We start from the raw sequence: 17,517 nt of genomic DNA, 5'->3' as shown, positions 1-17,517 counted from the left end.
TTTGCACATATATAGCACTTTTTCATGTGTTTTTTCCGAAGTGCTTTACAAAGGTAATAAGCACAAGCAGCCCCATTTTATATATGGGGTAACTGAGGCACAAAGAGGTTAAATGACTTGCCACAGTCAAAGCAAAATAGTATCAGAATCTGGGCTAGAAACACTCTCTTGAATTCTAATCCATGCCTAATCCACCAGATAATAGTGGTTCAGTATACAATAAGCACCAATTCAAGCTACATCTTGAATAGCATATTTGAAAGAATATGAAAAACTACTCACCCTTCAACCGATACATATTAGCTAGGCTGCCATATAACCCCATTTGTTCTGAATAGCACGAACGTCTTGACTAAAGAAAAGTACCAAAAAACTCCCTCCCTCCAACTACGACTAATGATGTAATCTCCAAGAAGGGACCAATCTGTACAACAGAAGGGTGAGTGATCTAGAATGAACTACACCTGCTTTCAAACCATCTTCTTCTGAAAAAAAGTCTCTTGGATGTCAAAGATTGCAGCATATCCAGGTGTAGAAGTTTCTATAAAATAATCTGTTGTCAAATACAAATGATAGCATTCATAAGACAAATTATAGTTCTAAAATGTGTATGTATATAGGTGTATGTATATATATGTGTATAGATATAAAAAGAGAAAATTAGATTTTTTTTCTTTTTTTTTTTTTACACACATATAAACATCTGGCTTATATGTCCAATATAAATTTTAGACAACTTTCCTTATTTAGAACGAATCTTTAAATAACAGAATTATATACAATCCCATAGAACTTTTTTTTAAAAATTAACACACTATTCACAAATGCAGAATTATCTAGGACAATCAAAAAGTGTATTCAGAATAAATTAATGTCATACAATTGTGGTTATATTGTTCAGAAAGTCCAATTCTTCCCTTTGAAATGAAACTGAGACCACTGTACCTTAGGGTGAATTATTTAGCAATGCACAAATTCTCTCTCTTTATGTAGAAGTCTTCATATGAACTTAATTGCATTTATACAAAGGAAAGAAATATGAAAGAGGCACCTCACACTATTGCATTCCACTGAATTAGAATAAAATTTCTATTGAATGGCAATGAAGTCAATGTTTTATCATCTGAACACTAGTAGCCTCTGTGTCCTTGCAAGTTTTACACCTTGAGTTAGCAGCAACATGTTTAATAGGTTCAGTAGTACATTTTTTCTGATACTGGATTGGGCCAGTTTGCATTTATAGTAAGCCAAAGCATTTAGCAGTTGGTGTGCAATATTAATCCACTCCTGCATGTGAGAACTAATAAATACACTGGGAAACAAAGACAAATGAGACTTAAACCTTTAGTTTAAATGTTTTCAGTCTATAAAGAGAAAAACCACAAGAGAAAACAGTGAAATTAAGTATAAACAGGAAGTACCATATCAGGGTGCAAAGGAGCAGCGCGGAAGAGGCTACAGAAAATAGGTAAACTATTGAAAGGTCAAAAAAACGGGAAATTCAAGCTGTGTAAGATCTCAATAAAACCTGCAAAGCAACATTAGTTTGCGTGTCAGGTATGCTATATTTGATTTATTAAAAGTTTATTAGTATAACCGGCATATTTGCAATCAGATTGATGGGAGTTAATTCTTTAATTGCTCTGGCTCTTAATGGACATGTTTGGGGTTTAGCCCTTGGCGTTCTATTTATGTAAAATGTTTGACAAACCTCTATGAACCAAATAATATGACCAACTCTACTTTGTATATCAATATTTTGGTCCCAGTTTTGCAAGGTGTTGAGCATTCTACTCCCATGGACTTCAATAGGAGATGAAGACACTCAATGCCTCATTAACTGGGGCACTTTTTTTTTTTTCATTAATACTGCTGGTTTTCCTTTTGTATTTTAGAATGGTAAACACCAGAGTTAAAATAAATTCTAAAGGAAAACTTGTTTTTACAGCAGTAAAAGATGCAGGTTATGTACTAAAGTTTCCTTGATTATTTCTTTTCAGTATGTATATAATGCATATTATGCACAACTACTCTCATATACATATATACATGTCTTCTATATACTGTACATGATTTAGTAATCCTCTACAGAAATTTAAAGTGCCACAGCTCACATGTGCTCATCTGACTTCCCATGCGCTTTTGATGAATTCTCTAGTCACTTACAGAAATGAGACCCTTGCTTTATGACAACCAGTGTTTTTAGAAGATGAAATTAATCCTTTCACAGGTGTACTAACTGGAATCCAGTGGTCGAACTAATCCTTCCTTGTAAACACGAAGAATAGCTTCACACACGAACTTGTACTGACTCTGTATAATTAAAGAAAGAATGAGCAAAAATATTAATGGTCAGTCACATCAGTTATAAGCTATTGAATACAGTGTAGTAATGAATACTAACTAAACATTGTAAACTATCTTCAGCTTTACTGCCACCTGTGGCATTGAAACATGGGCAGGAGAAGAGGACAGATACAAAGACAGATAGAAAAAATAAAAAATATTACAGTCCCCCTCAGTGGAGATATGTGCAGAAATTACATTCCCGTAAATGCCAAACGTTGTATAGTGTGAATTTTTACCTCAGATGCAAGCATGAGTCTCCTGGTAACTTTAATGGGTACAATGTCCAAACATCCAAGAGGCAAGATTTAGCCAGAAGGAAAGTCTAAATGTATGCATCTGATTCCTTAGCACACACAGATATTTAAATGGAAGCTAATTTGTTTGAAATACTTTCTTTCATATATTTTATCTATGCTGTAATTTGTACTGATATTAATTGATCATTTAAATGATAGCAATTTATCCATTCCTTTAATATACATTACTTGAGTCCTCAAAGCATGCAAACTAAAATAAGGGAAATGCATTAAACAGTTTCTTAATTTAACAAATGGAAGGTGGCGAAGTACTTCACGTCTTTCATTTAAAATGCTTAAACAAATGGTTTTATCTTCCAAACTATGTCAGTACTGCTGCACAAGTTGAAATTGATTTAGTTCAGTTTTGCACAGACAGGGTACAAACTTTTGAGAGAGAACTCTGAACTATGACAGCCACCCTCCTTTTACCTCATCACCCCCAACATTTTGAATCCTATAGCACTTTGGAATGTTTTTATAGTGAAGTACTTTACAAATGATATTAGAGTCTTTTTCCTGTTAAAGAGCTTCTAAGAAATAGACCATTAAACGAATTTCTATTTTTTCCATAATCATCTTCTCTGTACCAGACATTCATTAAAAATACTTGAGTCCCTTTCTGAACTGGGAATATCATGTCCTCTTGTTGACAAATTGGAGCCATATAAGTTCCAAAACATACTTAACCTGAAGCAAAATATTGATGGCTAATGTAAAAGCCTGAGAATATGGGATCTCAATAAAAATTCAAGAGAGCTTTATAGTAGCACTAGAAAGTGAGACCAAGTTACACATATTTTTGCTTTCTCAGAAGGGGCTTCAAGTATCCAAAATATAAACTCTCCCCAGCAACTCAAGTGTGATATGCCTAGAGGATTTTAGGTCCCAGAAGTGCGAGTATGTATTAACTCCTTCATTTTGAGCCACACCTTTTTTTAACCCGCCGCCCTACATTCTCATGTTGATTGCAATGGGGTGTTTGGCAGTAGCTTATATTAATCCCTCCCCCTCCAAAAAACTTTAAGGTTTAGCATTGCTCCTAGACCCATCCAGCCTGAGGAGGAGTGAAGGTCCTGCAGTTGTATTTAGGCCTCAGTTTTCAATATGTTATCATTGTTCATTACCTGATGAGTAACTATTTTCCTGTGCTTTACAAAATTGGCTAAAATTTACAGGAACTCTTGGGGATGTAAGTTGGCATTTTCATGTCATCCCCCTCCCCCAACTCTCTGTCAACTACTCCCACCTCAAATATCGATTTGCTCTTATGACTGTGATGTTTGTTGTTCTGTTTACACTGGTTAATTACTTTGACTTTTCCTTCATTGAGAGTCATTTCCATATTTCACTGCTGCCTGCACAAGTCAACTGTGATATTTAACTCCCTGCTTTATTACTTCTGTTAACTCCATTGTGTAAGCAACTTATTTAGAAATAAGATTGGATGTTTCATCATTGATTCCCATGATGCAGACAGTGACTACTTATTTTCCTTGCCATTGGTTGCGTTCTGATTACTCACTCAACTGTGTTCTCCTGCCCTCCATTGAAACACTCCCAAGGTTAGCTTTTTTAAAAAATTGTGACTCTAGGCATAGCAGTCATTGTCAAACCTGATTGTAAGACTTCATCTTCTTTAATGGATTGCTACCCCTTCTACGCTCATCACCAGGCAACCTCACGGGTTTAATAGGCTGAGTCAGCATAACAACTTTTTCTTCTTCGGGGGTCATATAGTAGAGGAGGACTAAAGAAAATCCACTGGCCTGCCACCCATTTAACAATTCCCTGTTATGAAGCAGCCTAGCAATCCTTCTTGCTAAATCTCTCCCTAAAGTCTTAAAGTAATCAATTAAATAATCATTATCTCAAGAAAGTTACTCATTTCTGAAAATTTTCACCTATACCCTCCCTCTTTTTGTGACCAGTCTGCTGTAGCCAAACTGTAATTCTCTTTTGCCTCACTATCTACTTGAACATATCTGCTTTGAACACAGAGTGCTATACAAATTCAAAGTGCTTTGAAAATATTCTGATGTGGGGCTCCCTCAGGCTCTCCTCTTGAAGCTATTCCACTGTGGATACAGTTAAAGTCATTGGAGCAGGGAGACTGGATCTTGAGTCTCCCAAACTCCAAGGTGAGTACTCTAACCACCAGACTGCAGAGTCATTCTCGTGCTTCTTCTCTCTCCCAGCGCAATGACTTTTTAACTTATCACAGTAGAACAGCTTCAACCAGAGAGATTGAAGAAGAAACAATAAAATATCCCAAAGCCCAGTGGTTAGAGTATTCACCTGGGAGGTGGCAGATACCAGTTCAAATCCCTTTCTCCCTCAGGTAGAGGGGGACTTGAACCAGGGTCTCCCACATCCTGAGTACTTTAGCCACTGGGCTAAAAGTTACAACAGAGATCCTCCTCCTCCTCTCCCTGCAACTGTTGCCTTTGTGTGAGATTGCCTATGGGTGCCTGATTCAGCAGGCAACCTTTAAGTATGCTTACTAGGTTGGGCCCTGCAGGTGTGTTAGGTGGAAGAACTCCTGTCTTCCCCAGATTTATGCTGTGGCTTTGGTGTCTGGATGTGCTGAAGTGTGCATGCGCAGAGGCAGGGACATATGGACTTAAGGAACTTTTACTGAAAAAAATTAGGCTCCAGCAATTTTAGGCACTTATAGGGTTTAGCAGCAACTGAGTGGGGGTTTTGTGAGCCCCAATGGGGCCTGATTCTGGGATCCAGGCACCTAAAGTGGCAGTTACACACCTAGCTCCTTTTACATAGCTAGCCCCAAATTTCTTGCACTGGGGCTAGACCTCAGAGGACTCCGGCTGAAGACCCAATTTGGGAAATCTGATTTACTGACTTGAAATGTTTTGGGCATGTCCTTCCTACCTCAGAAAAGGACAAATAAAACTTTTATTTAATCCTCATGAGAGAAAGCACTTGTGACTTTTTTTTTTTTTTTTAAAACAGGTACTTAAAATTAACGAACACAACAATTTTGGCTTTTTATCTCTTTGTGCTTTAGTTCCTGATCTGTCACATGGGATTAATATCAGCACCTAATCTGACAAAGGTGTTGTGAAAATAAATACATTAATGCTTCTGAAACACTCAGATGAGTGCCACAAAATGGCACACAAGGAATTAATAATTTTGTATTCAGAGCAGCGGTTGGGTGGTGTGCCATTAGTAAGGCTTGGGGCCACATACGGAATGAGAAGGATAAAAATAAGGGTTCACTGCATGAGGCAGGTGTCCCATGGAAAAAAATAGTATATAATCATGTAATTGAAGACTATCATAATGAATATGCCCAAAGGAGTAGAATTAAGGTTGCAAAGGCAAACTTAATCTTGGCATTTCCTAATTTTTGAGGGCTCAGTTTTGCAATCTTAACATTCTTTTAACACAGTTTTTTGGATCCAATAGAATAATTACTCTGGTGAATCACACAGCCTGCTCTTAAGGTCGTTAACTCATTACTAAGTAGAGTTTACACCTCTTCATCAGTTAGCTTCCTCTTTCCTTTGCTTGAATGAGAACTGTGAGGCATTTTCTGTGTCATTCCTTCTGAAGTTCCAAGAGATATAAAGTGCCAAATTCAACTGTCATCTTTGTGGGTTTAAATCCCTGTACTCCACTTTAGTTCAAGACACTTACTGCTTTGTAAACAAGCACATTGTTCTCATTCCACCTGACATCCAGATCTTGTTACCAATAATTAATCTCCTCCCTTGTTCAAGAAAGTGGGACCTATACTCCTCCATTCCTAATATTTTCAATGGCAACATATTCATTTCTAAAGACCGCTCAAAACTGCTTCTTGATTTTCAAAATTCTCTGCTGCTTACTCTTTCCCCTCTCCCCCCAACCTAGGCCTCCTTCTGATTCCTGCCTTTGACTCTTCAAAACTGGAATGGTGGTGAGTTTTGTTTGTTTTGTTTTTTAAACCTGTGCTGTTCCATCAGAATTTTCCCTAAGGCTATGTCTACACTACAGGTTATGTTGGCATAACTTATGCCGCTCAGGGGTGTGAATAAACAACCCTGAGTGACATAAGTTACACTGGTATAAATGCCAGTGTGAACAGTGCTATGTCGGTGGGAGAACTTCTCCCACTGACATAGCTACTGCCTCTTGTGGAAATGGTTTTATTATGCTGATGGGAAAGCTCTCTCCTGTTGGCATAGAGTGTCTTCACCTGACACACTGCAGACACCCCCCCAGTCACTTTTCTTTTTAAACCACACCTGAAAAAATCTTCCTTTTCTTTTTAGTTTATGAAAGGCTCTCTGTAATGTTCTCTGTTAAGGATGAAATTTACAAACTAAATTATATTTTAAATGTTTGCATATAATATGTTGTATAAGAGATATATACAAAACTGACTCAAAGTTCATTCTAGTTTACTACTTGCTAGTTACGAAAATGGATGTGTCTTTAAAGGGCAAGATAGGAAGTAAGTTTAAACATTTACAAATAATTGAAGCACACAACTCACAAGCAGGGCTGTCCTTTCTGAAAAGGTTAATTTATGTTTTCAGCTAATGCAATATAAAAATAATTGAAAATCATGCAAACAACTAAATCAGCTTTATGTGAAGAACCCATGTTTCTCTATGTTAATGAAACAAAGAGCATGCAAAATGCATAAGGGACTCCCTCTCCTTAACTTACTGATGTTTGCACCATCATAGCTCGCTGGTCTCGCATTTTTCGTACAATATCCAGTGGATAAACCGGTTGGTTTCTTTCAATTAAGCACATAGCTGTTTCCATAGTGACCAATACACCAGTGCGGCCTATTCCAGCACTACAAAATGTAACAGAACCCCCCCAATAAAATTAATAGGCTTTTGCCATGCACTGAATACATATCACAGACTAACATTAAAACACTCTACATACCTGTAGGAATAAAAGCCACACAGTTTAAAAGTAAGAATAGAACACAATGTATATTTTTAGGACAACATAAGCAACATTTTCTTTATACAACTGCAAGGAAACATTTTAACATAAATAAAAAGAAAATTCTAGAAAAAATAAAACCATAAGTTTAAGAAAATGACTTTAAAATTGTTATAATTTTTACAAAATGATATATTGTTTTTTAGATTTTATTTAAAATCAACCTTTAGACTGAAAAGTGAAAAGAAGAACTGATTGATTGTTTTTTAGGGCTACACAAAAAAGGACTTTGAGGTTAAATTCATTATATAACTATTAAAAAGTGGGGCTGTAAAGCGATTAAAAATTAATCATGATTAATCGCATTGTTAATAATGGTATACCATTTATTTAAATATTTTTGGATGTTTTCTACATTTTCAAATATATTGATTTCAATTACAACACAGACTACAAAGTGTACAGTGCTCACTTTATTTTTTATTACAAATATTTGCACTGTAAAAAACAAAAGAAATAGCATTTTTCAATTCACCCAATACAAGTACCGTATCATGAAAGTTGAATGTACAAATGCAGAATTATGCACAAAAATAACTGTATTCAAAAATAAAACAATGTAAAACTTTAGAGCCTGTAAGTCCACTCAGTCCTACTTCTTGTTCAGCCAATTGCTCAGACAAACACATTTGTTTACATTTGCAGGACATAATGCTGCCGGCTTGTTTACAATGTCACCTGAAAATGAGAATAGTCGTTTGCATGGCACTGTTGTAGTCAGTGTCACAAGATATTTATGTGCCAGATGCGCTAAATATTCATCTGTCCCTTCATACTTCAACCGCCATTCCAGAGAACATGCATCCATGCTGATGACGGGTTCTGCTTGATAACGATCCAAAGCACTGCGGACTGACGCATGTTCATTTTCATCATCATGAGTCAGATGCCACAAGCAGAAGGTTGTTTTTCTTTTTTGGTGGTTCTGTAGTTTCTGCATCAGAGCGTTGCTCTTTTAAGACTTCTGAAAGCATGCTCTACATCCCGTCCCAATCAGATTTTGGAAGGCACTTCAGATTTTTAAACCTTGGGTTGAGTGCTGTAGCTATCTTTACAAGTCTCACATTGGTACCTTTTTTGCGTTTTGTTAAATCTGCAGTGAAAGTGTTCTTAAAACGAACAACATGTACTGAGTCATCATCAGAGATTGCTATAACATGAAATATATGGCAGAATGTGGGTAAAACAGAGCAGGAGACATACAATTCTCTCCCCAAGGAGTTCAGTCACAAGTTTAATTAACATGTTTTTTTTTCCAATGAGCATCATCTGGATGGAAGCATGTCCTCTAGAATGGTGGCTGAAGCATGAAGGGGCATACGAATGGTTAGCATACCTGGCATGTAAATACCTTGCAATGCCGGCTACAAAAGTGCCACGCAAACGCCTGTTCCTCACTTTCAGGTGACATTGTAAATAAAAGTGGGCAGCGTTATCTCCGATAAATGTAAACTAACTTGCTTGTCTTAGTGATTGTCTTAGTGATTTGGCTGAACAAGAAGTAGGTCTGAGTGGATTTGTAGGCTCTAAAGTTTTAAATTGTTTTGTTTTTGAGTACAGTTATGTAACAAAAAAAATCTACATTTGTAAATTACACTTTCTTGATAAAGAGATTGCACTACGGTATTTGTACGAGGTGAACTGAAAACTACTATTTCTTTTGTTTATAATTTTTACAGAGCAAATATTTGTAATAGAAAATATTAATAAAAAGTGAGCACTGTACACTTTGTATTCTGTGTTGTAATTAAAATCAATACATTTGAAAATATAGAAAAACATCCAAAAATATTTAATAAATTTCAATTGGTATTCTATTGTTTAACAGTGCGATCAAAACTGCGATTAATCACGATTAGTTTTTTGAGTTAATCATGTGAGTTAACTGCAATTAATCGACAGCTCTATTAAAAAGTATTAAATTGCTTATTACATTAAACAACAATTATTGGTGTCAGATGGTCATATAATCGAGCAATTTAACCAGAAAGTTTAATCATGAAGGAGACAATGGAATAGTAAAGAAACCCAACCCCTTAGATACAATACCGTAACTTTTGTCTCCATTGGATGAGTGCTCACTGACTGATAGGCTTATAGCCTTACGATTTCACCTTTATTTCAAGGAATTTGCTGCCCTGCAGGGTGCATACTATTGAATAATGTATAAAATGACACTTCATTTCTACAGGACAGATGGAATACTAAATCTCTAGGACTCCATCCAATGTAACAGAACTTTTATTTAAAGTACCTGCAATGAACAAGGACTGGTTCATTCTCTACTCTCTTTGGCCTCATACAGGTGACAAACTCCAAAAAGTCCCTGGAGTCATCAGGAACACCATGATCAGGCCAAGCAACATACTGGAGATGGGTGATGGTGTGCTCTTCCTCTGTCTGAAATGCAATTGGTAGTGTCACCATATCTCACTCAGTATTGTAATAGCTTTACTAAAGTTCATTGGACAAATGCAATTTGTTTCATAATAAACATACCTAGGCAGCACAAGGCTCCACAGCCTATACAACAGGCTGCAAGATTTTCTAACGAAATGTTTTCTTATTAAAAAGCAGTAAAATACGTGATTCTTGGAGAACAAAGTTTAAAAATAAATGTAGGTGTTTAATAAGATCATATTTACTATATATAGCTCCTTTGAGCCCAAAATATTTCAAAATGCTTTACCATTTATACTTTGGGAACAGTAATTCCAGCAAAGAAATGCAGCCATCTCTGAAGTAACACATGGCAACAGCTATGTACAGCAATATTACACAATAGTTTAGATTAGAAAGGAGGAAATACCTGCTGAAATTGCAGAAGAAATTTACAGGCAGAATGCAATTACCAGATTTGAAATTTGGTCTGGACTCGGAGGTTAAACACCCCTCCGTCATGCAAAAAATGCCATAGGATCTTTAATGATTAAGTAGCATAGACCTCTGCTTACATTTCATCCAAAAGAAGGTATCTGCAGCAGCATCTGCCAACACCACACTGGGATGTTGGTTTAATACTGACACCGATGGAACAGTGCCACCTGCAAAATTGTTATCACTATCTACAGCACACTAGGTCTTCCCTCCAAATACTGACCCAGTGCAAGCCTTCTGACCTTGTGAGATTTAATGGGATTACACTACAAAGTAATAGGGCTGCGGACCAGTTCTAAATTTGTTTTCCCCTTCATAGTCATCATACATCTTATACACTACACAAAGGAGAAATGTTAAATAATGTACGTCTATTTGTGGCTTGGTCAGAACACAAGCGTATATATTTGCTATCTATGATTCCTGTTAACAGGACAGATTGTGTACAGTATATACTGATAGGTTAGAGAAATTATGAATGAATTATGTTTATACTGCCTGTGGAAGCACTTGATTCTGTGACATGAAAATGTTAATTAGTTGAGAAATTCTATTGTACAAGTTTCAGAGTAGCAGCCGTGTTAGTCTGTACCCATAAAAAGAAAAGGAGGACTTGTGGCACCTTAGAGACTAACGAATTTATCTGAGCATAAACTTTCATGACCTACAGCTACAGCATCCGATGAAGTGAGCTGTAGCTCACAAAAGCTTATGCTCAAATAAACTTGTTAGTCTCTAAGGTGCCTCAAGTCCTCCTTTTCTTTCTATTGTACAAAGGGCTCTTTCATTTAATTAAAACTAAGGAAAGCTATGTACTAGAAACTACTTCATTTTCTTAACTTCCTGTTGATTCTCAACATGCAAAAGCAACTCCTCTTAACACAATCATCTTCACATGCAAATGCGTTCCAGTGACTGACTCATTTTGCTTTATTTGCATACAAACAGCTGTCAACATATGCATGGGGCATGATTTAAAAAACACTAGTTTTATAACAAGTCTTTGGTCCATATTACATTTAACTTTTTAAACTAGACTGTTTTGCAGTGGCTAGACTGGAAAAAATGAGCGGTGATATTCCCCCAAGCTCTAATATATCACCATGCCAAAATGAAATGCCACTCACGAGACTGTGAAAAATCTTCATAATATGGTCAACCCTCTTTCTTCCATATTTTTAGTAACAGTGAAATAGTTAACTATGCTGACATTTCAGTGTTCATCATTAAGCTCAACATTAACACTCAAATGAGAAGAATGCTGCTCTCACACTCAGGATATCATTGTATGAGTTCATACTCGGGTCACATTTTAAGTTCGCTACGTTTTTTCTGATGGGCACACACAAGCATCTTTTTACGGTATCAAACATTATGAGCTGAAATTGTAAAAGGACTGAGTGGCTACAACCACCTCAATTCCTTGAATTGCCTGACTTTGATGCCATAGTGAGCTTGCTCAGTACCTTGACAGGTGCAGGTATTAGATCCAGTATCATTTCTAGGGACCAGGCATGTAGAATAGAACCTCTATTGCCTAGCAAAGTGGGCTCAAGACATGAAAGTCCTATACTCTGCGCTGAAGTCCTGGGAATGAGTTTCTTTCAGGCAGAAGAAATGGTATGTATATACATCCCCCGCCAGGAACACAGAATGGTATGAAATATCCTGGCATAAATCCTTGAAGGCAAGGCCTCAACAATGATGATCAAAAGGCCCAGGGACCCAAGTTCCAGAGTAAATCCTAAATGTGCACCAATGTAAACGAACACTAACCAGCTAGCTAACTATAACACACTGGAAACGAGGTGAGTTTGGGATCAACTCCCCAGAAATCACTCTAGGAGCTGAGAGGAAAGGTCTTTATATCGGCAGCTTGACTTGGGGTGTCAGAAAGGAACTGGGACAGATGGACAAGCATGGTCCTTTTATAGCCTCAGTTCTGAATTGTTTGTTGCCACAAGGTGCAGCTAAGTTGGTCTCTTGATCACTGCTTTCTAGAATGGTGCCAAAACTCTGCAAAGCCAGTCAAATCCCATAAGGGGGAGTATGCAGAAGCCACCCCAAGGAAAAAAGCCCACACACGTTATAATAGTTTTCTTCTGACAACTTAGGGGAGTTCACCCTCAGTGCCTCAAAGAGATGAGGTAGAACAGCAATTACATATATTATGGATAGAACAGTTTTGTTCTCATTAACTGGAGAAGCTAGAGTGCATTTGAATCATAGCACTCAGGCTAGATGAAACTTTGACTCATTCTAAAACAAGCCAGGGAGTCTGTGGTGTGATCTTAGGTGTTCAATAAAGATTCCAGGCTGAATCATATGTGTGAGTGCTGAAGGGACACATTATTGAGGCACCTGGAGACAGCTAAACAAAATTCAATAGCATTTTGAGTGGTTTTTTAGATTTAAATAATGAACATATTACTCATCACAAATTAAGGCTTGAATGTGCTAGGAGCTGCATTTTTAATAGCTCATAGACATCAAGTACAATGAGCAAGCACATTACATAAGATCTCTCTAGAAAAAGAGCACACTAGTCCATCAAGACTACTTCTGTTGTTGCAAGTGTTGGATCATATTAAAGAAGTTCTGTATTAAAATCACAAATGAGTTTGATTCCCCAGAGTTTAAATTCCAGGGTATTACTAATTAAGAGGTCTCTTGGTTTTTGGTGCTGTTTCTCTCCCTCTATGTGTGAAACTTGCAAGCTGCTAATTGTGTTAGTACATTCTAAGACAGAGTCTGTTCTCAAAGCAATTCACACAGAGATAGACTCAAAGCAATACTCTGTAACAACAGAAACAGCACCCAGAGACTCCCCGCCCTTTTGTTGTATTAACAATTGTGATTAAAATAGAGATAGAGGATGTATGTGGATGGATGCTTGGTGTGGATAATAACTGAATGATCAGGGAGGTGCCAGCCTAAGAATGCAGTGTCCATCGGCTAAAGGCGGCGTCAAGTGGAAATAACCAGAGGACCCCCCCCCCCCCCCCCGGAGGGCAGACTGGAATCCACTCAACAGCCTCAAGAATGGGAGAACCAAAGAACAAGAAAACATCTAGCAGCACGGAGCCGTCAGGAATGTGCTATCTGCTGATTGATTCAGCAACAGCATGATGAAGCAATTCCCACAGACTGGCATAGGAAGAAATTCCTATAAAAATAGACTCTAAAAAGTGAGAACTTTGGGGTCTGATTCTGCAAACCAACTTCCAGGAGCATCAGCTGTGCATCTGACAAGGCCCTGCTCCCTCCTCATGTCCAGGCCACCTGGCCAGTGGCTTGGCATGAGCACTTCTGAGGCTGGTAACTATGATAACAGCCTTGCAGAACCTCTGTGTGTGTGTGAATGAATGTGTGAATAAATATGAAATTGAATGGAATGTTATAGCTATAACTAACTGCTTACTATGATTCTTTCTGTATTCACAATAAATGTGGTATTTTGCCTTTTCCCCTTTAATAAGATCCTGCTGGTTTTTATTTTATTGGTGTAACACAAGCATCTTCAGTTTTCTGTTCTTTGCTCTATTCTTTCCTAAGGACCAATGTACTCCTTTGTTAAATATCCCAGTGTTCCTCAAACTTCATTATCTTAGTTACCCTTTTTTATCCTCCTTTTCAAACAGTTGTGACTTTTTCTGATGTGCTCTCCTAAGATTTTGATTCAAATTTTTAATGTTTTATCACAATAAATATTCACTTTTCAGAATGCCCCCATTTACACGTCTCCCTTCCTGTCAATAAGTCCAAACTCTACTATGCTTAATCTATTTTCCTAGCTTAAATCTCAGAATAAATTTCATTCCTGTATGCCCAATACCACCTACTTTGGTTGCAGTAGCCTGTTACTCCATTTAAACTCTCACAAATTGATTGTATTACTTATCTGGCTTTGGGTTTTTCCAAAAGTTGACATGGGAGCAATACATACCACTGGTAGTCAGAGGTAACTGAGCTATGTGCATGTGTGTGCATGAAGGCAGGAACACAGCAAACCCCTCTCACAGAGAAGCAAATATGGTTGTGTGCCTGTGCTTCCAACACCTTTTCAAAGCAATAAGGAGGGGCCAGGAGGAACACAATAAATTCTACACTCTGCAAAGCAATTGGAGCGGTGCAGTTACTTTGGGGAGAAGTAGTCAGATATGTAGCTTGAGGGGCTAGAGATTTAAGATTTTTCTATTTTAATTTGCAAGGTATGATTTCTGGCACTTGAACTTTAATTAAAAAAGCTGGTCAGTATGTGGTGGATTCAGAACTTTGAGAGAGGATGTAAAGATGTCAGAGAGAAAAACGCACTGCAGCTTAAAATTAGAGGTGGACAGGAACCAAGCCCCTCTGTATAAACAAACTTACACTTTCAAGAAGCTTGGATGTGATCTGAATATGAATCTTGCAGTACAAATTCATCTGTAGAAGTGTTTCATGCATTTGACTCTTCCCCTCTTTTCTCCCCTTTCATTACAACAAAATAGCAGCAGCCGCCGAAGGGTACAAAAACCTTGCATAAATTGCAAGTGTTCAAACTGTGCACTCTATGAAGCTGCCTTTTCAGTTTAACAAAACTAATGGAAAAAGATTCACATGATTCTGCAAGGTCCCTCAGTACTACATTACAAGGATTCACCTTTTTCTGCTAATTGCTCTATGGGTGTGTGGCACTGAAGAATTGTCCCAGCCTCTGCTTTTGAATGAGCAAAAATATTATGAAGAAAAAAACCCATATTTTAGCCCTGAATATTTGTTTAGAGTCGGGGGCTGTTGAGCAGCATGGCTGAGTATAATATTGTATAAATACACAATAACTTAATAATAGAATAAGGCTTTATAATTAGTTACTTTTTTAGGCTTTTTTTTTTTAAAGTAACTCACTAGAAGGATCTTCAGAATTGCATAGTTTTGGGGCATCCCTAAAGAAAATTAATCAAAGTGCACTGGTTCATGTAATACCTATAATATATATACAAGCTGACAATACTTAGCTATATTTTTCACTACAGCAAAACCAAAACAAAGCAACCCCCCTGTCCCCAAAAGCTAAAGGCCACACTATAGAAAAGCACTCACCTCAATATTTGTAATCACCATTTCCCTAAAAACATAGGCAATAGTACAATCTTCAGATTGACATTTGACACGAAAGTTTCCATACTCCATTATATCTGGTGGATCAGGCCAATACTGATGACATTTGGTCTGCAAAGAAAAAAGAAAGTACAAGCCATGAGCTTACAATTAATACATTTTCTCATTTGAACAGGGCATCTATGTGACCCAACTCTCTCTTCCTATGTCAACATTCAGAGAGCTCAGTAATGTTATTTATAACTGTTCTGGTTTGTTTTGTGTAATGTGTGCATCTGTACTTGAGAACAGCTTGACATGTCGGGCCTGATTCTCCACAGCCTTGTGTCGTCATTTACACCCGTGCAAAGTGCGTACTGAATGCCAAAGTTGTGATCCTCACATTCACTTTGCACAGGGGTCAATGAATGACTACAGCGTACGAGCAGGTGAAAAATTAGGTCCATCACATCTAATGGCATTATTGAACACTTTTAATCCTCAGTGCCTGCTTTCTGAGATTTAAAACCCCCCACGACCACTGAGCAATCACATTTTTGCTGCTCAGGGGATAATAGCAGAGTTTCTGTAAAAATACAACCCAAGTTTTTGTTGGGTCAGTGAAATTCTTGTTTTACAAAATGTGGTCTGAGCTAACAGATATTTTTAAGTGCTATTTTCTTTTTTTGAAATCTCACAGTAACATCGTAATTTTTTTTTCAAGTGAACATTTTGAAACAATATCAATTTAATATTACAAATTATGGGTGTACACGGATACAAAAATGGAGACTGGCCTTGAAGACTGGATCAAAATGTCAAACCTCAGTGTTGTTCCCACATAAATTTGAGAATATATATCCATGGGTCAAAATAACTAATTACAAGGAGTTTTTTTTTACTTTAATAATGTGCCATTTTGACCTTAGCATATAGTTTTGCAAGTCTGAGGAGGCATTAAGGTTGGGTGGGCAGTATATATTAGCGGGATTGCAGTGGGGATTGGCAAGTGGAAGAGAATGCTACATTAGTGAACTTGGATAACAGTTTCTTTGTTTTGGCGAGCAAAAGCACTGCAACTCATTTTAATGAGCTGAAAGTGCTTTTGCCAGGAGTAAGCTGGAACAAGTAATTTAATGTGTGATTTACACTGGAGGGGAAGTTTTCAAAGAGGATACTGATTTTTCATTTGTATGACAAATATCAAGATATTTACTTTTAGTCATGTTTCAGAGTAACAGCCGTGTTAGTCTGTATTCGAAAAAAGAAAAGGAGTACTTGTGGCACCTTAGAGACTAACCAATTTATTTGAGCATGAGCTTTCGTGAGCTACAGCTCACTTCATCCGATGAAGTGAGCTGTAGCTCACGAAAGCTCATGCTCAAATAAATTGGTTAGTCTCTAAGGTGCCACAAGTACTCCTTTACTTTTAGTCATGTTATCCTTTTCCAGATGGTAGGGATGGGGAGTGGAGAGAAACAACATGTATTTGGTCACTATCAAAACTAATTACATCAAAATGTATGTCAGAGGTCAAACAGATTGGAAGGGTTAGAAGTATCAGAAATGAAAGTCTTCAAACATGAGGGATGTTTTTTCAAGAATGTAAAGTACAGATTCTAGAACAGTAATGTCAAATCTTTTCAGCCTGAGGGCCAAGCATATTTCAGTAACATCAAGGGGCCACATTCAATACACTGGGGCAGATTCTCTGCCCTGGTCTGCTCCCTTTGTGTCACTGAGACTTTGCAGAGGGAGTGAAAAACACCTTCAAATCGCTTGCTGGCAATTCTCCCATTATGCCTGGGTTTCCAGCAACCGTAGGCTACACCTTTACGATCAAAAAAGGTGTGACGGGTATTTTTCTGTTTTTGAAGTGATAACTGGGACTTGTATAGATACTAGGCTGCTTTATCTCCTGAGAGTCCTTCATAGCCAGATG

General features: G+C 37.4%; 1 protein-coding gene across 10 annotated transcripts in view; it reads right to left on the bottom strand.

The window, feature by feature from the left end:
• Positions 1-791: 791 nt before the first annotated feature.
• PTPN3 (protein tyrosine phosphatase non-receptor type 3) overlaps positions 792-17,517 on the bottom strand; it is a 277,972-nt gene continuing 261,246 nt past the window's right edge. For all 10 annotated transcript variants that reach the window (XM_073332642.1, XM_073332646.1, XM_073332643.1 and 7 more), the window contains 4 exons: positions 15,579-15,707; positions 9,874-10,019; positions 7,326-7,461; positions 792-2,313 (listed from right to left, as the gene is read on the bottom strand). In XM_073332642.1, the coding sequence (XP_073188743.1) occupies positions 2,236-2,313; positions 7,326-7,461; positions 9,874-10,019; positions 15,579-15,707 (489 nt within the window). In that variant the 3' untranslated portion in view covers positions 792-2,235. The remainder of the gene's footprint in view (positions 2,314-7,325; positions 7,462-9,873; positions 10,020-15,578; positions 15,708-17,517) is intronic.

This window comes from Lepidochelys kempii, chromosome 2 (assembly GCF_965140265.1).
Source record: "Lepidochelys kempii isolate rLepKem1 chromosome 2, rLepKem1.hap2, whole genome shotgun sequence".
Classification (NCBI taxonomy): domain Eukaryota; kingdom Metazoa; phylum Chordata; order Testudines; family Cheloniidae; genus Lepidochelys; species Lepidochelys kempii.
The sequence above is the reverse complement of the archived record's forward strand: the minus strand, read 5'-3'. Positions and strand labels throughout refer to the sequence as shown.